We start from the raw sequence: 24,970 nt of genomic DNA, 5'->3' as shown, positions 1-24,970 counted from the left end.
GCAAAACACAAAGGTCTGACTCAGCAGGACTGGTCTTAACAAAGAATGAGTGGAAGAGGAAGAATGAAAAGTACGGTTCAGGGTTGCCAATACAACAGGTGTATTTTAAATAACAGTGAAGTACACATACAATATTGTAATGAGATAACAGATTAAAATAACACTGCTGGGTATCAAATTTAGGATTAAACCGATTATCCATCCATAACAGATGAAAGGCAGTTCACAGAAACAGGGGCAGGCAGGGTGAAGAGACATTCATGGCCTACTGTGAGGGAGTTACCAGGAAAATAAGGTAACTTACAGAAGTTATACAAACCTATGCAAGTTCAGCATTATAGAAGTTGGTGCACGTGTTGCTGAAAGACTCAACAGCCAACTCATGGTAGACGACATAGAGATTTGCACACATACCCACACGCACACATGTGCGTGCTCAGATGCAGCTGCACAGCTCCACGGCGTGATTGTACAAGCATACCCTGACTAGTTTTTGATGGGGCAATATCACCAGGGGGGTTCTCCTCTCCTGTTTTGAGCTATCTGCAAGGCAGCTCTGTAGCTGCTGAAAAGCCAGAGGAGATGGAAACTATCTTTAAGGTAACACGAGTCAGATATTTTAATGAAAATCCTTTTACTCCTGAGCATATTTAAGGCACTTTATTAAAGAATTTGAACTTAATCCAGACTGGAATAAAAAGTGAAAATCCTTGCATGTGAAATTTGGAAATAAAAAAGTTCCTGAGTTTTGATAAATATTTTCATTATAATAGAATACCTTGCCTACTGAAAACATGTCTTTTACAACAGCATGTTGCAAGATCCTTTTCTCTTGCAAAACTCAGGCCTTAGTGCACAACATACACTAATAGGTCTTGGGGATATCTGTAACACATCAGTAGGAAATGAAAAGCCAAAGAATGACCTGTCACGTACGTACAAAACATGCATTGCTCCCGGCAACACACATCGTGTTTACTGCAGGCATCTTTACCTTTCTCTTTGCTTACAGGGTCCTGCCTGTATTTTAATACTTTACATTTACTTATGCTTCACCAAACTATTTACAGAAACTAACCACTCATCTTGCTATGCCCATAAATACGGAACCACAAAAGTGGAATGTATTTTAAAACAGGATGAAGATGAGTGTGCTACATAGTGCTCTAGAAGCACAGTTTGTGGATTCTTTTCTTTATGATTTACATCTAAATGAAAATAGAAGTTCAAATTGTCTCTCTGCTCTCCTTAATTTTTTCCACCTGCTATTTCTAAAGGGTTTTGCTCCCAGACAGCATCTCGATTGCAATAACAATTGTAAGTTGTTGCAGAAGTATCTCAAAGAAAGAACTGCCACCAGGCTTTTGAATGGTCACTGTTTGAAGGGGATACAGTTGATTTGTTTTCAGTTAAAAATAGCTGTTTTCCAAATCTAGCCCTCATTTGTACAGTTTCAGTAGTAGTATTTTTTGCTTTCTGTGTGTTTTTCTCTCCTTTGCTATCATTAAGCACGAGCAAATGTGGAAACGGTGAAATGGGCAATATGCAAAGCGCTGCCAAATACAGTGAATACACAAAGTGGTTACAAAACGGTATCTATAGAGGCCTTGGGAGGTTCCTTCTAAGGGGAATAGGTAAAAACAATCATCAGAGTGAAATGCACTTTTGACTTGAAAGCATCCTTTAATATGTTGATTATTGGCTACCTCTCTAATACCCCTGATGAAATCTTTACGTTTAAACTTCTAGAACAAAATACGTCACACCTTACTTCAAAAGAACACACCACCACGGTGGTGGTTAATCTGTTTGACAGAAGAGAATATACTGAGTTATATATCATAATGGCTTTGATCCAATTAGCGTTAATTATACTGCTCAGTAATTACTGTGACTTCAGTTCCTACAGCTGTTACAGTGAATACAAATGCTCCTTTAATGTACAGGAAGTGGGGATCGTCTGGAAGTGCTGATTCAGAAGTATTCAAGTGCTAACAATGACTCGTTCTTCCTAAGCTTTTCTTCATGTTCCAGGAGCGATGACCGTATAAGCGTCCATGGTTTTCAACGGGACACACTTCCAGGGCAAGTGTTTTGATTCTTTCTCTTCCTGCTCTTTGTTGTGCAAACACAACACTGGACTTTTCTAAACGTTGCCATCCCATCAGAAGTAATTGCCACTTTACTTAGAAAGGCACCAGCGCTCAGGTAAGGGAATATACCTTTGTGTGCTTGTTTTATGAAGAGCTGTATTTGTTACTGGAGCGGAAGTTATCATATCCGTGATCGTTAGCTTTGAACTTTAAACAGGACTGCCTTTCCTCCAGGGACAGCAGATCTTTGGATTGGCACCAGCAGCACAAGCATGACTGTTAAAACAGAAGGAATAAACGTTTTACATCATTTTGTTTTGCACATGCGGCAGAACACACTGAAGCGCTGACCTCTTTCAGCGGCACGGTAAGCACCGTCAAGCATGTGAGCCGCCCCTTTGGCACTGTGGCGTAGGCAGTGACACCAGGTTAAGCTCTACGCTTCTCAAATGGCTACTATCTTCCAGGGCATCCCACTAGCAACTAAACTGAGCAACGAGGGCAGTGAGTGGCCCCACACACAGAGCTTCGAGCCTGATCTACAACTCTCAATGTATCTGAAAATAAAGTCAGTCTCCTTGTCCTTTACCTGACCGTCTCCCTTGGGAATGGATGCAGGCACAGCGATCCATACTTTCTCAATAAGCTGCTAGACACGGTTTAGTTGATTTTGGTTTTGAGGTGGAAAGAAAAAGAACTGAGTAGGAGAATGGTGAAAACCTACATACAGTTCAAACATTTGCTAGATGTACTGCACACCTTTTGCTCGTGCTACTGACTAGCTTTTGGCTGCTGCAAGTCCACCTGGGATCCTCCACACCTATTGTTACCACAGTCAGTGTGCTAGAGACCTCTTAGGTGCTCTCAGCTCCAGTTACGTTCAGGGAACTGGTAATGAAAATGGAGAAGACAAGATTGATGCTGAAGTATCTGCAATGTGTGCTTCTCATCATGAGGAAAGTACCCCAACAATACTAGATGTGGAGCTGCCTGGCTTCTGCCCGAAAGACACGTCCGTGAAGGAATTTACAAAGCTAGGAAACAAGCCCAGCTGTGGCCAATGGTTAAATGTTTGACAACAAAACCCAAAGAAATGGCAGGAGATAATGTAAGAACCCTGATACAGTGTGTGAAGACAGTAAGTGGGCCACAAAAAAGACTCTAAGGACTGAATCTGGAGATCTCTCCTAGTAGGCATGAAGGCTGAAGGACTGATGGGCTGCAATCCACATGCAATCCAGAGGCTCAAACTCTGCACGGAGAATTAGTGCCCAGACTATTCCCTCAAACCAAGGCAAAACTACAAACAGGTCTATCTCATAAGTGCTACCATTGGAAAGGGACCAGCAGATATTTGCACCCTCTGCCTTACATAACTGCCTACTGTTTAAGTACTCAGGCAGGATGGAGGCAACCATAGGACAGTGCCCTCCCCACTGGGTTGCAGAGGATATGGCTACATGAACATCTGCAGTACAGTCTGAGTCTGCTTTGTCAGTGCTCTCAAAGTGGCTGGATGCCATCTCCAGTCAGGAAGTGATGTAGCACTGATTAGCATGGTGCCAAGAGGTCTTATTGTATGCTCCTCTCTTTTGCTTTCTCTTTTTGCCCCTATGAATCCAAGGGTTCTTTCTATGTAGCTTCAGCAGGAAAGAGAAAGAGCACTTACCATGACTCATTTACAATTGCAAAGAAAATACATATAAAGCCCATTTAAAACACTTTGTGAGTGTCATGGAATGAATTTTACTGCTGACATCATCTTCTAAGTAGAGGAGCAGTACCCAGTAGTGTCTTACCTTAAAGCAGTTTTGGAATCTTTTGCTCACCAAATACAGAGCTATCGGATTGATGCAGGAGTTCAGTGAAGCCATATTAATACCAATGTAGTCCATCACAAGAAAAAAGCTGTTTGGAAAATTAAAGAAAGAGACACACTTATAATTTCCTCTGAAAAGGCTTAGTAGTTTAGGACTATGAAAATCTGACTTAGCTTCACTCAACCATGACTAACAATTAAATGCTAAGGGGCTTGTAACAACAGTGTTAACTCATGGAGGTAAAATTGTGCTCATTAATGAAGTTTGAATTAGGAAACCATTCCCAAGAAAGTAATTTCAGAAGCTCCAACCACCTTAACTTGTGGGAGGAAACATTCATGAGGTTGTCCTCACAGATTTAATCCTAGCTGTTTGGTTCAAAGGGAAATCTGGAACAGAAATCTTTTTTCCACCCAGATAATGCCACGAGACATCAGAACAGTCCCAGAAGGGATCTGAAGGCAGGCAAACAGGACAGACACCCTGTGTTCATGGGATTCCTTGTCATTTCCTGACACTGCTTCTGCAGTGAAGCCAGAGTGTTCTGGATGAAGCAGCAGGGAGAACTTCAGACACACAGAATAAGCTGGCTCATTAGGAAATTCAAATGTGCATATGGAGAATGTCAGCAGTGCAAAGGCATTTTAAGTTTGCAGTCTCACCTTAGAAGTTCACATCTGTTGGGGTCTTTCTGATCATAAATAGTGAGTTTCAATATTCTGCTTAAGTGAAGTGGGAGCCAACACAAGGCAAAAACAAGTACCAGGCAGAACACAGTTTTGGCCACCTCACGTCTCTGACAATGAAAATTGAACAGAACAGTGTTACAGTTTACATCTCCCCCTAGACTGTTGTCTTAGCCAGAGAAACGTTTAATGAACAAAAACAAATCCCTATCAAAGCAGGAGTGAGGAGGACACCAGATTACCTTATTTTCTTGGAATATGTACTTAATATTTTCTATTGGCTTAGGTGTCTTGCACTGATTCTCTGAGTCTCTAAGAAGTATGAGTAATAATAGGAAACATCAAGGACATGAAAACAGTCATTGAAATTATAATAAAGACATAATTAGTCTCTTCAATCACTTTCAAATACCAGCTTGTTTCCAACTGAAATTCCCTGTGCTTTCATCACAGGTCTTATTTGAAATGCCCCAAGAGATTTCAATTACAGCTTCAGTAAGGCAGCAAAAAAAGAAGCACAAACATACATGACAGTGCAAATGTAGTTTAATTCTAGTGACTTACAATGTTTCTGTCTGGTGCACTACTAACTTGGAATATATTTTGGAATGTGTTTTGTTCTGCTAACTTGTACTGCTCACCTCACTACAGTTCAGCATGTAATTGCTTCAGAATAGTGAACAACTTTGTAGCATCAGTTTCCAAATTACAGCATGACTTCAGTTTTTGTTACAAAATATCCACCTCTCATTATTGTAAAGAAATAAAAGCTATAAAACTTGAAGAGTTGCCACCAAACAAGGAAAAAAAAAAACACCAAAACCCCAGAGTTTTGTGATTGTTAGCTAAAATCCTAGGTTTCTGGGAGCAACTATATATACATACTCATATGTACATATTTTCAGCAGTACCACTGCTAGGAAGTCTCCTCCTTTCGTCATACAAGACCAGAATAATGTAAGTCAGCAAAGGTGTTCTTATTATCCTCTCCACAGTCAGCAGAAGTGTCAGGGAATTTGTACCTGTTTTAAATGGTCGTTTAGAGCAATCTGCATCCCACTTTTCTTCCGTAACATCTCACAGGTCATGAGAGTGTAGAAAAACGCTGTGATAGCCAGAGGCAAACAGAAGTAAAAGCTGAACAGCCACCAGTCCTTAGCTTGCTTGTAAAACTAGAAAGCAAGCAAAAGCAAGGAACACCGCGTTAGGAGTTCAATACGGAGCACTCTGGAAAGCATGCTGTAACTAAGTGGTCAGTCTGTCCTGAGAAGCATCTTCATAAGGAATTCAGCACAGATGAGGAAACAGGACAAGACAGGAATATGTTCAAAACCCAGAGGAACCTAAGTCTCTGTAGGTTCTTCTTTCAAATGAACACTTGAGAAAGTTGCCAGCATCTCATTTCAACATTATATTCACCTGTCTTTCACACACACTCCTGCCCATTACAATCCGCACAAGACTAGGCTGATCCCAGGAACTGTCCTGGAAAGCTGTTACTCTATAAACGTCAGTGCCTTACCATCATAAAGGATGTTTTCTGCGTGGGGTGAAGCAGGCAGATTCTAAGGTCCTTTCCTCTGTACTCCATTGTAATCATGTCAAAGGCGATGGCTTCTGGAACTGCCAGTATCACCGATACAACCCAGATCAGCACGATCTCAACAGCCGTCCACTTTGGCACCCCGATGCCTTTAATGCGACTCCAAGAAGCCACTGCTCGGTACCTGAAGCAACACCACACGTTTGCAAAGTAAAACTCACCTGGTCTAACTAGCTGATTAGTATTACATCAGCTGAGAGGAAAGGCACATTTGAGCCAAAGCCCATTCTTAAAAGCAATGACTACAGAGCTTGATGAAAAAAATGTGTCTCACCTATCTATACTGAGGGCACACAAACTCAACACTGTGATGCCCACTGATGCCTTCTGAATGAAGGGTACCAATTTGCACATTTCGACACCAAAGGGCCAGTCCTCTGCAAGCAGCTGTGAAAAGGAAACAGTTAGAAGTGAGTCATTTAAAAACATGTAATTCCCAAAGCTGCAGCCTAGACTTCTGTTTCCCTTGTTTTTCTTTCCCACCATGTAAAATTTTGTCAAGCACTTTTCCACAAGGGAGTCTGAAAGGTGTGTCCTAAAAACTAAGCAGTAGACTCACTCACTCCATGGATGGGCAAGGACATACCCAGGGCTGTCCTGACCTTTTGAGCTGCTCAAACTCCACTCATTTTGCTTCCAGAGTCTGCAATGAAAAATGACTGAACAGGTGAGGATTTCCCTTGCCTTTGTACTGGCTTTATCTGCCTGGTATGTTCATTGCCTTTATGACACGTTCCAAATGCCTCTGTTTTTTAGAAATACAGAAAAATGCTCGGAGCTTACTGGAACAAGGACAAAGCCCACAGCTGCCCATCTGAGGTGGTGGTTTATCTGGTGTCTGGGCTCCCTCAGTTCAGAAATTGGGCAACACAGGAGAGCAATTTGTCCCACAGTTTTCAGCAGACCATTTGATGACTAAGGGAGAGATGAACCACTGGGCACTCATGAAGCCTAAACAGATGCCCTGAACTCAGCAGTCTGCAGCACATACAAAGAGATCAGATAAATCCCACTCTAAACATCTTTATTGATCAGTTTTCCAGTCCTTCTGGATTGTAATACTGAAAGGACTAACTGCAGATTTGGCATCCCTACAAACGTTACAGAACAAAGGAAAAGGCACGGCCACTTCGGGCTGGTTCAGCTCAACTTTGGGGTGGTACATTGTAATGGAAATCTTCTGCCACATGCCCTGTGGTGCATTTTAGCTGATTTAGAGGACCAGACTTACTGGGCACAAGAGAACGCAGAGAGCACAGCTGATGCTATGAACTTTTCACCTGTAGCTTTAGTTTAGAAATATTTGATCTTCATACTCTGATGTGAGCTATGCTGATGGCTCAAATACACTGCAGCAGCAGCCAAATTTTCCAGTTCCTCGTAAAAACAAGACTCTCCAGAACAGAGGTTATGCCAAGAAATAGTTGCAAATGTTACACACAAAAGTAAACTTTCTGAGTTTCTGTAATTAGTTACATTATCTAAGTCCATCTCTGTTTTTCATAACTTTCTCCAAATGAGGCCTATTGGATCTGTTGCAGACAGAGGGCTATGAACTGGCAAAGGGGAGGAAAGAATGGTAACTATCTAAGAGGTTGCAAAGGCTTTCCCTGAGCTCATGCCTCCTTAGACATCTTAACAGGGATGCAGCAAAAGAAGCAGGGAGCTACTGCTGCAGACCAAAATGATTGTGGATAGCCATGGAGTCGCTCACCTGGCTTTGGCTGGGCAAAGTCCTTAAGCACAGGCACTTGTGCTTCTACAGAGAAACAGCTACAGGGTCCAAGGCAGGCTCTGAAAACCCTCATTATGAGTTTAGGTAACACAAAGGAAGCCAAGCATGCTTCCTGTCCGTGTGCCTTTGGAAACCTTTGCTGAGTGTCCACCAGTATCTTCAGACACCACAGACCTTCAGAAATCTGACTGAGTTGTGTGCCCAAATGGGACTCTGTGAAGAAAAGCAGTAGGAGAACTGTAACATAGCCCAGCTCTGGTCTGCCTCTGAAATGTTCTACTCAAGTGAGAAAAAGAGTCTAATGCAGAAACGAAGCAGAAAGATTAATCCTAAGGGTTTATGTCTCTGGAGAATTCTGTGGAACGCAACAAAGCAGAGGCAGTAAGAATGAGGCTGTAACAACCACACAGCATACTGTACTTATGTGATGTGGGAAAAGAACTCAGCCTGTAACTAGAGCGCTTTGAGTAAAGACTCTCCCTGAGACCTGAATTGCTGTAAGGAGTTGACAGTAACAAACTCCTACTAAATTGCAGTGTGAACAATTGTAGGTGTCCTACGTAATCGAGTGACACTGGACTACTTTAATTTATATTGATCAGGCTTCATGAACCTCCAGCCTACCACATCTAGCTGCTACAGAAATCAAGGAGTGAGCAGCAAGTACATCATAGGCTTGTTTATAGTGTCTGTGGTAGCTTGCACATGTGTATGCATTAAACCAGAGGTGACTCATTAAAAAAGCACTTCAAAATTAAAGTATTTGTAATTTGTTGAACTCAAATCTGAATGTTTGGTAAAATTTATATTGAGAGGTTCTGTTGAAGACTTTTAGCTACACCTAGCTGGTAAAGATGCAAGCCACTCCCTGCCTCTCTCTTCCCTAAAATCACCACTACATCAGCCACAAATGGGAGATTCCCCTGAACTAACGCTTATCTCTCAGGTGCAGGTCTGTGCTCCAGGCTAACTGGATTCCAGCCAGCTGTAGCTTGTGAGCTGTAAGGCTGGGCTGCCTTTGAGTGAATATGGTCTACTGAAAGAAAGAGTGCATTTAGCTTGGATTTACCATAACATCAAAATGTGACTTGCATTCAGCCAGCTTAAACCAGAGGCAGGATGGGCGCACGTCTGTCTGCATGGCATTGGAAAATGTGTCCTTTATCTCTTGCGGCTGATGTATGGTGAAATGAGACCATCTGCATGCAGGAGTCGTAAGCTGACCGTGGTATTGCAAGTGGTTAGCAGTATGCTCTGCAGCAAAAGCAGGAAAACATGAAGAAAGCAGAAGAAAAAACCAAGAATGTTTTAACTGCTGAACTATGCTTTTTGGTTGTTTCTGCCTTCTGTATTGTCATCTCAAAACACTGCCTTAACATACAGTGAAAATCCAGGAATCCAGTATGAAGGAGCACCATATTTGTATGCAAGAGCAATGATTATCCTTAGTGGAGTACAAATGCAAGTTTAATCCAATTTCCTACGGGCAGAACAATTTTCTGTACAAAGAGTGCCATTTACAGATGATAATCGACTTAGAGTCAGGACATACTGCCAAGTGGCAGCAGAGTGAAAAATAATACTGCACTTTCAGCAGTAAAAAGCCAAGCCAAGGCTACCATCAGCTGTATTCTTAGTGAACTTTTCCTGTGGTTTATAGTCACTTATGGGCAATGTTTTAACTTGGACGCCAACAAAACATGTTGAAGGTTAAGTAGAATGGAAGGAAAGGGAACACGGTGCAGAAAGAAGTGGAATAAATCATACTTGAAAGAACTAATACATCTGATGCACTCCTAGCCAACACCTTCTCAGACCAGGAAAAGATCTGAGTCTCAACTGATGTGAACACTGCATAGTAGCCCCAGGAGATGTTGCAACTCAGAGACACATCTGTGAATTGAAATTCCTGTTCTGTTTCCTCTTGGTTGTGTAGGAAAAGAAAGATGTTTGCCATCTGCTGCTGCACTACGCTGGCATGCAAGCACGATACGCTGGCCTCAGCGGCTCAGCTCTTGTGGTCACCACACAGAAGGCTGATGCCACGACTACCACCTACTACTACTACTGTTGACTTTCTGCAGACAGACATGAAGAAGTAGCAAAGTGTGCAGTTATGGCTATGTTCCAAGCTATGAGTGCACACAGACGTAGAGAGCAGGAGCGTTCACTCACAGGATGACAGGATTTGACCTTCATCCTTAGGAATTGCAGAACTACAGTGGAGATCAGACACAGAAGAGTACAGCTCACTTAGGAGCAACATTTCTTCCATACATCCATGAGAAGACTGGTAGATGTTAGGCTGACACCTTTGTGAGATGGGGAGGTTGTGCCTACCAAGTCCTTTTTAGCATTTCATAGAGGCAAGCATTTTTGCCCAGGAAATTAAAACTTATGGTCAGGGACAAGTCAGACAGCATTACAAAACTTATTAATATTTAACAATAATTGTGATTTAGGGGTGGAGATCTTCCCTCTAGACAAGAAAATGTATTTCCTGCTTCCTACTTAAGCCAAGAGTGTTTTACTGGTCTATCCAATAAACTGGAAGTCATAATATGAGGCATGCAATTAGTTTCTTGTCCTGTGCCCTTAGGAGTAACCTGGAAAATTAAGTTTTAAGTTTGGCCTAGAAACTTTGTTTAAAAAAAAAAAGAACAGTTAAGATCAGGCAGTAACATACAGACATCTTGGGAATGACAAGCCTCGCACTGTTCTCTCAGTGTCAGGTCGTCTGCTGGGAGGAGAACTGCATCAGAATGAAGAGTTAACGCCCTGCTGCCGTTAGACTGGGAGCTGTAAATGCAGGGTAGAGACAAAAAGCCAGGAGATGGCCAAAACTTGTTTTGACATTTGTCACAGGCATCGTATCAGCAAATACACACAAAGAGTGCATACAGCATGGAGAACGTGCTCTAAGTGTACAAATCTGCACTGACATCACCGAATGGTGGTTAAAGGACTGGATCATGTGCCTTGTGAGGAAAGGCTGAGAGCCCTGGGGCTTTCTAGTCTGGAGAGGGGATCTAATGCATGTACAGAAATGTATGAGGGCTGGGTGTTGAGCAGGAAGGGACAGCCTCTGCTCACTTGTGCCCTGTGATAGGACAAGGGGCAATGGAAGTAAATCACAGCACGGGAAGTTCCACCTCAAGGTGAGGAAGAACTTCTTTACTGTAAGGGTGACAGAGCACCCCAGACAAGCTCCCCAGAGAGGCTGTGGAGTCTCCTTCTTTGGAGACTTTCAAGACCTGTCTGGATGCATTCCTGAGTGACCTCTGGCAAGGGGGGTTGGACTTAAAGATCTGCAGAGGGCCCTTCCAACCCCTAACATCCTGTGAGCCTGTAATTCTGTACTGTATTTCAGTTTAAAAACCCACCATGAAAACTACATGTGTACTATGGACTGAACACAGACATGTCCACCACCTCACACACTGGACATTATAGTAGCTTGTCCCCATCTAACTACTGAATAGGTTCTTAACTGCCTATAAATTGTGCTTGTTGAGCATAAAGAACACTAAGCAAACTATGCTTCTAGCTTAATATGGCCAGAGATCAACAAACTTTGTGTACAAATTTCTGCGACGAACTTTGGAAGACCTCTGTTTGTTACCTTTAACCTCAGAAGGACCACTGGCCAAGAGCTCTAATAGTCACAATGTTTCCTAAAGAGGAGCACCCTGACTTCTCTGGAAAGGTAGTATCATGATGCATGCCCTAGTTACTTGCTTTACAACACTTAGTAAGGTCATCATGAAGACATTTCCATGGAAACAGGCCTTTTCATAGCACAACCTGATTAACAAACTGGGTAGTCTATGCTTGCCTGGCACATGCAGTCCCTAAGCAGGTCTTTCTTATCTTTCCAGTGCTTGACAATACTATATATAATGTTAAATACATATTGCCATGCAATTCCTAAAACACATGATTGAAAGATAACAAAACAAACACTGCCTAAGACTTTTTTGTTTTCTCTTGGATTTTTTTTCTCTCTTCTTCTACTGTGCTCTAAGACAAAGCAATCTGTGACATTGTTTCCAGGTAGATACACTTCCTCAGTCATTTGTGTCATAGCTAATTGATAATCAAGCATTTGAAAGGCAACACAGTAGTGTGCAGAGGACAGGTTGTTCTCCCTGTTACAAATCCATTGGAACATAACAATAAATTGCATTTAATGTAGAGAATAAGCATTGCAAAATAAGAAAGATGTTGTCTAGATACCAGAAGACAAAGCATGTTATTATGTTTTTGCATTATGGCTTTTCAAAGTCTGTGTTCCTATCACATTATACATAAGTGAACCAGAGGCAGTTTGCAACTTCCAATCCTCGTCTTGTCTTGGCATCTTGCGCACAGGAGTCACTAACCTGACAGATTCGAGAAACTGAGCATAGGATTCCGAGAACTGCAGCCTTGTACTGCAGGCGTGCAAGCTGCCACTGCCTTGTTTTCCAAAGACTAAGTGCAGAGAACAACACAAAAAGCTCACCAACTACCTACTCTATTCCTCTGCTCCTTATGTTTACGCCTTTAATCACTGCTTGTGGCCTCAAATTAGAAAAGACAAGCTTATGGTCTGTTCAGGGAAGCAGCTGACCAGACCTAGGACTGCCTTCCTAACCCATTAGTAGCAGTTTTGCAAAGGACCAGCACTGCCACAACACTATGGACTGCAGAATGGCTGTCTCAGACTTTATTCCCGTCCTGCAGTTCTGGGGGCTCCACTAAAGCCAGCTGGTTTACCAGGAAGGACCTGAATGCCAAGAAAGGTCTTCCAGGTTCTGCACACTGAAACTGAATGCTCCTCAAACCCTCATGTCATACCCAGTCTCCTGACTGTGTGACAGATTCCAGCATTTTTCGTTTTCTACTGAACATATTGATCAATGTTCCAATTTGTCAAGTGCAACGGATTCATTAGCACCTGACACATCAGACTGCACGTGCCCGACCTAGGTAACTTCTGCTTGTCTTTAGATACCTTCAGTTTAAGAGATGTAGAGTTTTGTTTGCAGAGTTTTCCAACTAGCTAAACACTTAAACAGTCAACAGGGTTCATCTTTTACAGTTATCACATTTAATACCTACCAAAATGCTGTTCTCTTCTAGGTGGGTCCGGAAAGCATTCACTGATGCTTTCACACCTCGCACCGCAAGTGCTGCTGAGTAAACTGCTGGCATGCTACTAACAGGAGAAATTCTCCCACACTCTTTTCCACACAGCTGTCTGACAGAGAGGATCTGCTCGCAGTTCTGAAGGCCTGTTTCATACATTTTAAATAGTTTCAGATTGCAAGGTACAACTGTAAGCTGTGCTTGGTTTACAAGCCAGGCTCTTATTTTCCCTGTACTGCTGGATGATTATTGCTGGCCCTTTGATTGCACTGCTATATTCTCCCTTATAACATTATTCTGCGGGTGGGACTAAATGGGATGCAGAAATGATGAAAAATACCAGATCAAACCTCACTTAAACTCTTAATCTGGATCACATAAACACCAAATCTAAGGTTTGCCTGGGGTTTTCTGACTTGAATTTATTCAGAAGTCCTGTTTTAAAACAGCACACATTTCTGTCGTTATTGCAAAGGATAATACCAATTTATTATGGGATATTCGTTAGGATGAGGAGCAGTGTGAGAGGTTTAACTCCTGAGGCCTCTTGCTTAGCTCCTAGCATTACCAATAGCACAGTAGAAATCCTGGACTTGTACTTGGTATAGTATTTTAACGGTTTGCAACCCGACCTTTCATTCCTCCCACTCCAACCCACTCATAATGATGCACCTGATGACATGCAGTCAAGATAAGGGCTGCAGTATATTTTGGCGTGCTATCATTCATTTCACTCTGAAATGGCATCAGTGAGATTGCAAAATTTTGTACTGAGCAGCTGTTGGGATTTTTTTTTGTCTGAAAACACACCAAAAAATATTTTTGTGCAATATATATCTTTTAACCAAAAACGGCATAAAGGATTTTGTTTCACAAATTCCACTTCCACACAGAAGAGTACACACCCCTCGCAAGAACTATGATACATGCATATAGTATGCAGTATATGTATATAGTATGGCAAAAAAGGAAACTCCAAATTGAAGAAGCCATAACTCAAATGATCTGGCTCATGAATTTATAACACAGCTGTGATGCTCCCTGACTTGTCATACAGTGGTACTTAAAAACGACGAAGACACAGGATTCCCCCTTTCCAGTACCCTCTTGGAGTAATTACTATGGCTAGAGAAGACTTCAGACTCAACAACTGTAACGCCGACGCGGTTTGCCAAAGCTAAAAGTAGTCAACCTCAAAGTTTACAAACACAGATGTGAAATGAGGAGAAGGAACAGATAAAAGCTATCATGTTCACTTTATGCAGTAACTAATGGGTGCTCAGGGACCCAGACTGTAAACTCTAAACGCAGAAGAAGATGCCCTGTTATTGCAAGCATCCCTCCCAGGAGGGCTGATCATCACTAGAGGCTGGATTCAAGTACCCAACGAATTCCTGAGCAGAGTGTCTTCCCTCCCTCCTCCTCCTCCTCCATTCCTCGGGGGAAAGAAAGGAAGCCATGAGCACACTGAGTACCTATCTACTTTATCTATTTCTGTTTTCCCTAGGGGAGCACCTGTTTCCAGGTGATTTTCGGAGCCTGGCCACTCCACCCTCACATTGCTCTCCCGTTCCCAACCTGGACCACTGAAAGGGTTGGCTCTGGGGCACTGAGGGAGCGTGATGTGGAACAAAGACAACATCCGACCAGAATTCCACCTTCGGCAGGTTTTTGGCAGGACGTTTGGCTCCCGGGTTTCTCCCTGCCAGAAGCGGGACGCACATCCCAGCAGCAACGGAGATGCTAGGTATCTGCGAGGGTCGGGCGAGAGCCCCAACGAGAGCCCGCCGCACCCCCGCGCTCGGACCTTGGCCCGGCCCCCTCTCACCTTGTAAACGTTGATGGGAATGTCGATGATGATGTGAAGCAGGTCGCCCAGGGCCAGGCTGGCGATGAGGATGTTTGGGCCATTCCTCATGCACTTGTTCTTGTAGATGATCCGCAGCAGCGTGGAGTTGCCGATGATGCCCAGGACGAAGACGAGGCAGGACACTACTGTGTTGATGTACTTGAACGTCTCTTTGATCTCCGTTTGCCCCGTACACATCGGCGGCGAGGCCGAGCGCGGGCGTCCACCAGCCGGCCCCCCGGCCTTTGGCTGCGCGGCCGGGCGGGAGGCGTTGGGCTCAGCGGCCCGCAGCGCGGGGGTCCCGGCCGTCAGGGGAACGGCGTCGGCAGCCGCCGGCTGGCTCTGCCTGCCCGGCCCCGGCGGACGCAGGGAGTCGTCGGCCTCGGCGCGGCAGCTGAGGAGCGGGAGCAGTAGTAGGAGGGCGGGCAGCCTCCAGGGCTGCGCAGCGGGCATGGTTCTGCCGCACGGCTGATCCCCCGCCGGGCGCCCGTCGCCGTCAGCGCCGACCTGCGTGAAGAGAGGGAGCGAGGCGTCACCTACGGGGACGCTGCGCCCCGGCGGGCGCCGTCGCTGCTCCCGCCGCCCGAGGATGGAGCCTGGGAGCTGCCTGCTACAGACGGGGTCGGGCAGCGGTGGAGGCGTTGCAGCCGGCAGGTCAACGTCGGCACGAAAACCTGTGCGGTGGCAAAGTCCCCCGTGGCTTGACCTGCTAGGCGTCGCCCCGCTGTGTTCCCGCTCCTGTCGCCCTCACCTCGCCAAGTGGAGTCTAGTCGGTCCTCGCCGCCTGCCGAGCGAAGGGAACGCGTTCCGCCGGTTGCTGCGCTCCGCGCACCCGCTGACTGTGCCCTCCCGCAGCCGGCTGCCCCGGTCGCCGGCGATGAGCGGAGGCGGGAGGCACAGGCACTTGCAGCAGGACCCGGCGGCCGTCCGCAGCGAACCAAACCCTGCGGCTAAAGCCTCGCTAGCGGGGCAGGGCCCCCCTTTTCTAAAACATTCAGCCGCATCTGGCCCATCAGTCACGGCCAGACCCCACCCGCGCCCTCCTCCCCCCACCCGCCCCCACCCGCCCCTCGGGGCCGCATCGCAGCCCGGCCTGGCCCAGCCCCTCCGCCCGCCGGCCCTATTGCGCCTCCTTTCAGCCTCTGTCGGGGGTCGCCGCCGCGATCCGAGGGGTCTGTAACTCGCACCTCTCTGGCGGTCTGCGTTGCGACCTGCCCCTTCTGCAGTCTGCCCGCTTCTTCTTGTTCCAAGCGACAGCCTAAAGAAGTAATTTTCCGAGGTTGGGCGCAATTTTTCGGATCCGAAGGGTTGTTAAAAGACGTTTAGGCATTGTTAGAGGACGCCAGCGGGCTGGAAGAGGGCTTCTACCCGCTGCACTCTCCGAGACTCATTCCCAGTAGCTGGATATGGAGTCCTTCCTACGCATTTCATCCCATCTGCAAACACCCCCTTACACATTCAGAGTGGCACATATGCTGGTGCAAGTCCTTCAAGATTAGTGTCATGTTTTAAAGCGCTTCCCAAACGTGGTGTACTCTTCTTCTATCACAAATAGTGCTCTGACTGCACCGCAGCTGCAGTGAACCAGCTTGCTCATCTGGTTGTCTCTTTGGGCAGCCTTAGCAATGCGTCTGACCTCAGCAAGCTTGTTCTGGCCGTTGTACCCTCCAGTGAAGCGTAAGGTAAAGCACCAAAGAGATTTACACAGGATTTTGTGGAGTCTGAGAAGAGCCTTTGAAGATTGGAAATAGCTGCATGTCTAAACTAAAAAAGCAACTTTTCCAGCAACTCTACATACATCTGCCTGATCTTTTTAAACAACCAACCAACCAACCATAAACACATTCTGGAAGCTAAGGCATATGCAGAGCATGAATGTGTAAATGCTTCATTACAGAAGCGACCCACTCACCTACACTATTGACATATTCGTGAACAAAACACTGAAAACCAAATGTTGCTTTGAAACCTCTCCCCCAAATTTGTGCTCTGATCTATCTCATCTTTCCAACATCTCCTGTTAACATCTTAAGTTCCTATAGCAGACAGATTTCTTTTATATCCTCATTTAGCATCTCCATGTTTGTTTAAAAGCCTGCTGTACCAAGCATCTTTGCCATTTAACCATTCTTGATTCATTGCCTAATTTAGCCAGAACATTCATTTTTCTTCCCCATTTTGTAGTGCAGGATTTGTGAAGTAAAGGTGCCAGAGTCACTTCTAAACTGCCTGGGGGTAGTTGGAGCTTGATTGCACTCCAGCTCGAGAAGACTGATCTCGTCTTCCAACCTGGTTGAGCTCTTCCAACCTGGCTGATTCAAAAGAGATGCTGAGTTGCTGGAACGTGTCTGGAGAAGGGCAGCAAGGCTGGGGAGGGGCTTGGAGCACAGCCCTGTGAGGAGAGGCTGAGGGAGCTGGGGGTGTGCAGCCTGCAGAAGAGGAGGCTCAGGGCAGAGCTCATTGCTGTCTCCAACTACCTGCAGGGAGGCTGTAGCCAGGTGGGGTTGGGCTCTTCTCCCAGGCAAGCAGCAACAGAAGATGGGGACACAACCTCAAGCTGTGCCAGGGCAGGTCTAGGCTGGATGTTAGGAGGAAGTTGTTGGCAGAGAGAGTGATTGGCATTGGAATGGGCTGCCCAGGGAGGTGGTGGAGTGGCTGTGCCTGGAGGTGTTGAATCCAAGCCTGGCTGGGGCACTTAGTGCCATGGTCTGGTTGATTGGCCAGGGCTGGGTGCTAGGTTGGACTGGATGAGCTTGGAAGTCTCTTCCAACTGGTTGGTTCTATGATTCAGCTTCAGGCTTTGTCAGATTACGTTTTGCAGTGCAGGAAGGTCCAAGTGTGAACACTGAATTAACCCTACAGTGTTCTGAGCCCCAGGGATTTAAAGGCTCCTCAGGTTTTGCTTCTGTGCTTGTTCAATGCCCAGTTCAATGATAGATAAGTGAACAACATTTTGCTGAATGCAGTATTGATTTTATTTGAAACTTTTGACATAAAAGAACCCAAACCAAACTAAAACAAACCCAAACATCAAACAAATGACACCGAAAAACCCCACAAAACCCCAACAACAACATCAATAATAAGAAACCCAGAACAAACAAAACCCCCAAAACAAAACCCCAAACCTCTTTTATTTTTAAATGCCTTCCCCTGTAAGGCTCTTGCTAAGTCTCAAAAGCTTCTATGCCGATTCTGGTCATCAAAAACCAGATTGACCCCACATTGAGATCTATTTGCTGACTCTTTTGTTAAGGCAGCACTACAAGACATGTTTGGCACTGTTTAGCAGCACCACCACTGTCAACACTCCAGCTTCGGACGTTTTACTAATAGTTACTTAGTTTCACAGTTTTCTCTTTCAGCAGCAGGATTAGTATACATGGAACCCTGAGCAGCTAAGGCACATTACAGTACTGCACAAAACCGGGTCTACGTGACTAAAGGGTTGTTTCTAGTTGCCAACAGCTTGCCTGGGCCAACACTTTCATGCAGTTACTGTTTGTTGTGGTGAACGATCATTAACAAAACAACTGAACATTCATAGAAAAGATGGGATAGCCAAGGAAGCACAACCAGTGACATTTACTACCTTCATTTCCACTCTGGTTTTTAGACATTAGAATAAATGTGAACATTTTAAAAGAGCATATGCTGTGCAACAAGTATACTTCAATTAACGAAGAAGTAAAGACAAATGCGGTTTCTCAGGAGTTTATGTCAAGATTAAGATAAAAAGTCACCTGTAAATATAGACTGGTGCCCTTTAAGTGGCCTCTGCTAATTAAACCATGAAATAAATGCCTTTCTGAACTGTATGGAATCCATTATTTAAGTTTATACAGACTGCTGCTAGTGTATCTGGGTGTTGGTGAGTGCTAGTTTGAGCCTAGCTGGGATACTGGTGGGTTTTGTTTTGTTTTTTCCCTGGAAAGCAGAGACACTCTTTGTCCCATGGAAAGGTCCCTGTTGTACACAGAGAAAGCTGGAGTGCCATCGAAAAGATCCTGCAGACACTCCTTTTATTATGTTCTGCACTTTCACTGCATTCCATCCCACTGGCTATTAACCATTACACGATTTATAGCCAGACACTCTTTTAGTTACAGTTCAGATGCTCTGTTTCCATCAGGGACCGATGAGGCTCTGGTTTTTTCCTTTTTAATAGTTTTAAGAGTGACACAGAAAGTCAGTAGACTGGGGAGCTTCTCATCACCAGCAGAATGGTCTCCAGCAACAGAACACATGTAACAGATGCTTTGTAGATGTAGCATACACCGTGGGCAGTGGCCACGATCACAGCATCAGTGAACTCCTGCAGTAACCAGCACAGGGCTGTACATTTTAATTCCTGTTACGCCCACTGAGCCAACGGGAATTTTGTCATGAGCTTGCAGGAAGTTTTGTAAGTCTCACTGCTTTTCTGTTTACATTGTTCAGAAACTAACTAGCCCAGGAAATCTGCCTCATCAGGCCTGCTTTTCTTTTTATGGAGTCTGGTAGAAATTTGCCAGCTAACTGGGATGAGGCTGGGATGAATACAAAGAATAGCTGTCCCATCGTCAGCTGTGCATTAGATAGAGGAGATGAACTAAAGTCAGAAAATAGTCTTCTGTGCTGTAGAAGGTGCCACAGAAGCATTAGGAATGGCAATTCTAAAGGCACAAATGTACTCTATAAACTGAGACATTAGGATATTGCAGCTGTGTCACTGCACAGGTTTATGTGCTGGATGGGTGATACAGAATACAGACTTCTGCCTCTTTTTTTCCTTCCCTGCCTATATTCCACATTTATGCAAAACTATTATGTACTTCTTAGTGTGATCATAGAATCATAGAATCAGCCAGGTTGGAAGAGACCTCCAAGCTCATCCAGTCCAGCCTAGCACCCAGCCCTGGCCAGTCAACTAGACCATGGCACTAAGTGCCTCATCCAGTCCTCAGTGATGTGTAGCTATACTATGTCTCTTCTTCTGCAAAGATAAGCAACTTCTAGAAAATATGATGTTGGTTGTCAGCTGCAATGTATTGACATTATACTTAATTTGTGAAACAGTGGAACAGTACTCAGAAGAGATTATAATAAAATGGTAACAGTAGCTATCACAAATGAGACATGAAGTCTGCGTGCAGATACCTCTTCAAATGCACATTACATTGTAAATGATTCCATATTTTATCTTAGAACAGTAAGATGAAAAACAAATTTGTCTAAGAGGATATTTGTCTGTCTCGTCCTTATTTATATGAGGCTAAGGATTTTTATGTAGAGTAAAGTTCAAGTCTTCAGTCAGACTGGTGGCTAACTGAAAATTTCCCATCTAACTCTAAGATTAAAATCAATATACCACTTAGTAAAATATATTCCACTCATCCTCCTTAATTCAACATCATCAGTGGAAAGCAGAAGGTAAATCACAGTTCTGCAATCTATCTAGCAGCATGTAATCAACCTGAGTTATAGACCTGTAGTCTATCCAAGATACCCAAATGGCTTTGGGGATGTAGCTGCAGCTTTGAAAAACAGCATTTCTGAATTGTATAGAATGTATTAGTGACACTTTTTTTCCCTATGCTGCTTCAACAGAACCAAGGTGAGCAGGCTCACTTTGAAATGCCAGTTGTAGCAGGAGTTTGGGTCGGAGTCACCCAGGAAGCCTAGAGAAGATCTGCTGCTAAAAAATAAAGTCAAAGCAGGTTTTCCAGCCGCTGGGCATTGTATGCCTGTGCACAGAGGAGGTGATGACTGGCCATAGATTGTTCCTGTTGCTGCAAAGAAGTCACTCCAGGCCAGCCTTTCAAGCCTGGGTTAAGTTTGTTTCCCTGACTTCAGCAAGAGGTGCAGTGATGCACTCACCCATGCTCTTCTGCAAGTGTGGCCCTGTAATGCAAACAGCACTCATCTGGGTAGAACGCACCCACCACTGTTCTGGTAAGCTGCACACCAGTACAAACAGCTCTCTAAGAACCGCTGGAATAGTGAAATCCGTGCTCTGAAGTCAAAGGGGGCCAGGGAGAGGTCTTAGGTGCTAGACAGCTGGCTGCCTACAAGCTCCTCGTTTCCTTCATGCTGGGCTCTGTTTGAGATGGTTCCCACTAACTGAAGACCAAATCTATTTAACGGGGGGTCAGCTAAGTAGTGGTGAGAGCCAGCTCTTGCCATGAGGCGCTGGAACTCCTTCTGGGCAGTAATGTGGCTGCACTTCCTAACAACTAAAGTAATCCCAGAGAGCCTCTGCTCGTGTTGGAGAGGGAGACGCTTCCATTTCTAAGATGAGAGCTGTTACCTTGAGGGCACTTGAAGATCTTCAGGGTCTTTGCCAACCTAAGCAATTCTATGACTTCCACCAAACTGCATTGACAGAACACAACAATTAGTTACCTTGGGGGAAATCAGCAGGAGACAGTGTTTAGATGCCACATACCAAAAGGTAGGAGTCCTCTCTATGTCCATGACTGAAAGCTATTGGAATGCTTACAGAGACCTAGAAAGGGCTTTCTATAGATCTCCATCACTGCCTTGGGTTCTACACTTTTCTTTTATATAAAAAGATCTTTTAAGTACAATTAGGTCCTCATTAATCAGATATTTGAAGAAACTCTTCACTTCTATTTTGAGCAAATGTTAGCTTGTGGTTGAAAAACAGTGCTTGGCCATTTCTGTCTTGGATGTTGCCCATGGAAATAGCTGGGTGGCTACAAGGGGCCCAAGAGAGCTGGTTCAAGCACTACTTCCTCCAAGCTTGAAAAAAAAATCAGGTAAGGGAGGCAGGAGACCTGTATGGGTAAGCAGGGAACTCTTGGGAAAACTCAAAAAGAAAAAGGGGGTTTACAGCCTGTGGGAAAAAGGCCTGGTCGACTGGGAGGCTTATAGAAACACTGCCAGAGAAAGCAGAGATGTGACAAGAAAGGCCAAGGTGCTCTCAGAGCTTAGTCTTGACAGTGGGGTGAGAGAAAAGAAGAGCTCTTTCAAATACACCAATGACAAAAGAAAAGCAGGGGAAGGTGGATCCACTGTTGAATGGTATGGGAGATACGGTAACAGAGAATGCAGAGATGGCAGAGTTGGGAATGCCTTCTTTGCCTCAGTCTTTACTCCTAAGACTGGCCCTCAGTCACCCCAGTCTCTGGAAGCAAGTGAGCAGAACTGCAGAGGGGACACTCCACTAATCAGTTAGGGCTGGGTGAGAGATCTCTTGTGCCAACTGAAAACACACAAATCCAGGGGCTGCAGTGGAGTGCATCCAGGAGTGCTGAGAGAACTGGCTGATACTGTTGCTGAGCCTCTCTCCACCAATTTTGAGAAGTCATGGAGAACAGGAGCGCCTGACGACTGGAAGAAAGGCAGTGTCAATCCAGTCTTCAAAATAGGCCAGAAGGGAGACCCAGGCAACTGCAGACCAGTCAGCCTCACCTCCGTCCCTGGAAGCAGCTCATTCTGGAAGCTCTCTCTAACCACGTGGAAGGAAAAAGGGTTATCAGGATTTGTCAAGGGGGGCTCTTGCTTGACTAACCTGATAGCCTCCCATGAAACCATAACCAAATGGGCAGATGAAGGAAGGCTGTGTCAAATGCCTTGACTTCATCAAGGCTTCTGATACTGTCTCACATAAGATACTCATTGAAAAGCTCAGGAAATGTGGCATAGAGAACTGGTCCATGTGGTGGATTGAAAACTGGCTTGACAACAGAGTTCAGAGGGTTGCCATTAGTGGCACAAAGTCGACTTGGAGTTCTGTGCCTAGTGCAGGTCCTACATCTGGGGAGGAATAACAACAGGCACCAGTACAGGTTGGGGGTTGCCCTGTTGGAAAGAAGCTCTGTGGAGAAAGACCTTAGAGTCCTGGTGGACAGCAAGTTCTGCATGGGCCAGCAATGTGCCCTTGTGGCCAAGAGAGACAAGGGCATCCTGGGGTCTATCAAGAAAAGTGTGTCCAGCAGGTCTAAGGAGGTTCTTCTCCCCTTCTACTCTGCCCTGCTGAGACCACACCTGGAATACTGTGTCCTGTTTTCTGCTCCCCAGTTCAGGAGAGACAGGGGCCTGCTGGAGAGAGTCCAGCAGAGAACCACAAGGATGACTGGGGGACTTGAGCATTTCCCCTATGAAGAGAGAGTTTAGTCTGGAGAAGAGAAGGCTGAGAGGAGATTTCATTAATGTATACAAATATCTGAGGGGTGGGTATCAAGTGCCTGGGGACAATCTCTTTTTGGTGGTCATCAGCAGTAAGACAAGGAACAATGGATACAAACCTGAACATAGAAGGTTTCACCTCAACATGAGCAGAAACTTCTTTATAGTGAGGGTGACAGAGCACTGGAACAGGCTGCCCAGAGAAGTTGTGCAGTATCCTTCTGTGGAGACATTCAAAACCTGCCTGGATGCATTCCTGTATGGACTACCCTAGGGGGTCCTGCCTTAGCAGGGGGGCTGGACTCACGATCTCTGGAGGTGCCTCTCAACCTCTAACATTCTGTGGTTCTGCGATTCTCAGCTCTCAATGCAGAGAGAGTCAGAGCACTCTCTCCTGCAGGTCAGCAAGGACTGAAACTGGCTGATAGCTTCCAGGAAACTCTTAACACTCCTAGTCTTACTGGACATGGGGTTTTTGGTAGGAGGTCCTGATCAAATGAACTGAAGCCACAGCAATCTTTTTTTTTTTTCTATCTCCAGGAAATGGAATATTCTTGTTTCAAGAGGAACTCTCCAAAGCTACTTCCTGCTCAAAAATACACTTTGATTTCTCCAGGGAAAAGTTTCGCCTAACTTTTGTTTTAGCCCTTTCCTCATCCTTGACCTTTAGGTATCATTTTTCCATGAGCCTTCACAACTCTTCCTTCTTTCTCTGCTGCAGTGGAGTACTTATATATCTTTCTCTTAAACTTCTGAAGTCCAGCAAAATCATATTCCCCTCAACATCAGTAGCAAATGAAGTCCTTGCAACTCCTCCCACCACTGTTTAAATCTGGACACTTTGTGCTGCCTGCGTTCATTTTTTCCTAAGTAAGCTTTCCCACTATGGCACTATCTATCTTCTTGGAAACTTTGCTTTCCCCTAATTTGCATGGGGTACCTCATGTAGTCTCCTTTCTTTTGTTAACTGCTGTCTAACGGTGCTTTCTTCATTCTTCCCTCATCTTTTTGCTATTTCCATCCAGGTGGTCGAGATATATGCCAGGGTCTATGCCTGCTTCTGGCACGTCTCTTCCTGTAATACCTCATAGACCTTTGGTAGCTTCAACCTAACCTATTAATATCTTTCCATAGAAGAGCTTGAAATTTACTGGAAGCCACATCTACAGAATATTGTCTTTCCTCAGATAAATCCTCTGGTTTCTTCTTATGAATGCATTACAAGGCCCAGAGAGACCTCCATATTCACAGATTCACAGACTAACAACATGACCCAGGTGTGTGTTCTGATAAAACTGATACTCAAACATTGCTGCTGTCCTCTCGCCTACCTTTCACAGGCAAAACTTGCTGACCTTTCTTCTACCCTTCTGATTTCTACCTCTGGAAACTATCTTGCTCCTTCTCTCTTGGCAGAGGCATGTACCTCCTCTGAGTCCTTCATAAAGGCATTCATTTCTTATGTACATATTGATACCTTTTTCACCATGACTAAGTAAGGGCTGTTACTCTGTAGTAAGTGGGCAGAACATAGGATCTTTAATTCCATTCTGACATTTCACCTTTAGGTTTCAGAAAGATTATACAATCAGGGGAGAAAACCTTAGAAAGCAAGTTTGCACAGGGTTAACCCTCCTGAGGGGAGTGATCTTGAACCTGACTCCAGGTAGTCTGGACCCCTCCCCAGGGGTGAGTCTGAACACTACCAGGTGATGGTGGTTAGCCCACTCCCCCTTCCTGTCTAAGATCCATAAAAGCAGGGGGACTTCCTATTTGCTCCCTCTTCCCTGCCTGCCAGCATCACCATTCCTCTTTTCCTGCTGCTCTTTGTCTTACCACATGGCCGTCATCACCACGAGGCGGACAGAACCCATTGCCATCAAATCTGATTGTGTATTTACCTGTCTTGCACCTTGTTGTT

General features: G+C 44.9%; 1 protein-coding gene across 2 annotated transcripts; it reads right to left on the bottom strand.

Moving 5' to 3' along the window:
• Nucleotides 1–1,734: 1,734 nt before the first annotated feature.
• EDNRB (endothelin receptor type B) lies at nucleotides 1,735–16,303 on the bottom strand. 2 transcript variants are annotated; one of them, XM_064143923.1, is made up of 8 exons: nucleotides 16,104–16,303; nucleotides 14,896–15,423; nucleotides 6,477–6,589; nucleotides 6,122–6,326; nucleotides 5,622–5,771; nucleotides 4,576–4,709; nucleotides 3,893–4,001; nucleotides 1,735–2,369 (listed from the first exon to the last, which is right to left on the bottom strand). In XM_064143923.1, the coding sequence occupies exons 2-8, from the start codon at nucleotides 15,367–15,369 to the stop codon at nucleotides 2,238–2,240; spliced, it is 1,317 nt and encodes a 438-aa protein (XP_063999993.1). In that variant the 5' UTR covers nucleotides 15,370–15,423; nucleotides 16,104–16,303; the 3' UTR covers nucleotides 1,735–2,237. The 2 variants fall into 2 exon arrangements, with proteins under 2 accessions (XP_063999993.1, XP_063999992.1); XM_064143922.1 differs by lacking the exon at nucleotides 16,104–16,303 and adding an exon at nucleotides 15,668–15,902.
• Between the last annotated feature and the right edge of the window lie 8,667 nt (nucleotides 16,304–24,970).

The sequence above is a fragment of the Pogoniulus pusillus genome, chromosome 5, assembly GCF_015220805.1.
Source record: "Pogoniulus pusillus isolate bPogPus1 chromosome 5, bPogPus1.pri, whole genome shotgun sequence".
NCBI lineage: Eukaryota > Metazoa > Chordata > Aves > Piciformes > Lybiidae > Pogoniulus > Pogoniulus pusillus.
This window is presented reverse-complemented; position numbering and strand designations above follow the sequence as displayed.

Bases quoted from the DNA above. Each gene is read 5' to 3' on its own strand.
- EDNRB (XM_064143923.1), bottom strand. From the start codon at position 15,369: ATGCCCGCTGCGCAGCCCTGGAGGCTGCCCGCCCTCCTACTACTGCTC. The intron at 6,590-14,895 runs GTGAGAGGGGGC...TCCTTTTCACAG, and splicing joins TTCCCATCAACGTTTACAAG to CTGCTTGCAGAGGACTGGCC. The intron at 5,772-6,121 runs GTAAGGCACTGA...CTTGCTTTCTAG, and splicing joins AGAAAACATCCTTTATGATG to TTTTACAAGCAAGCTAAGGA.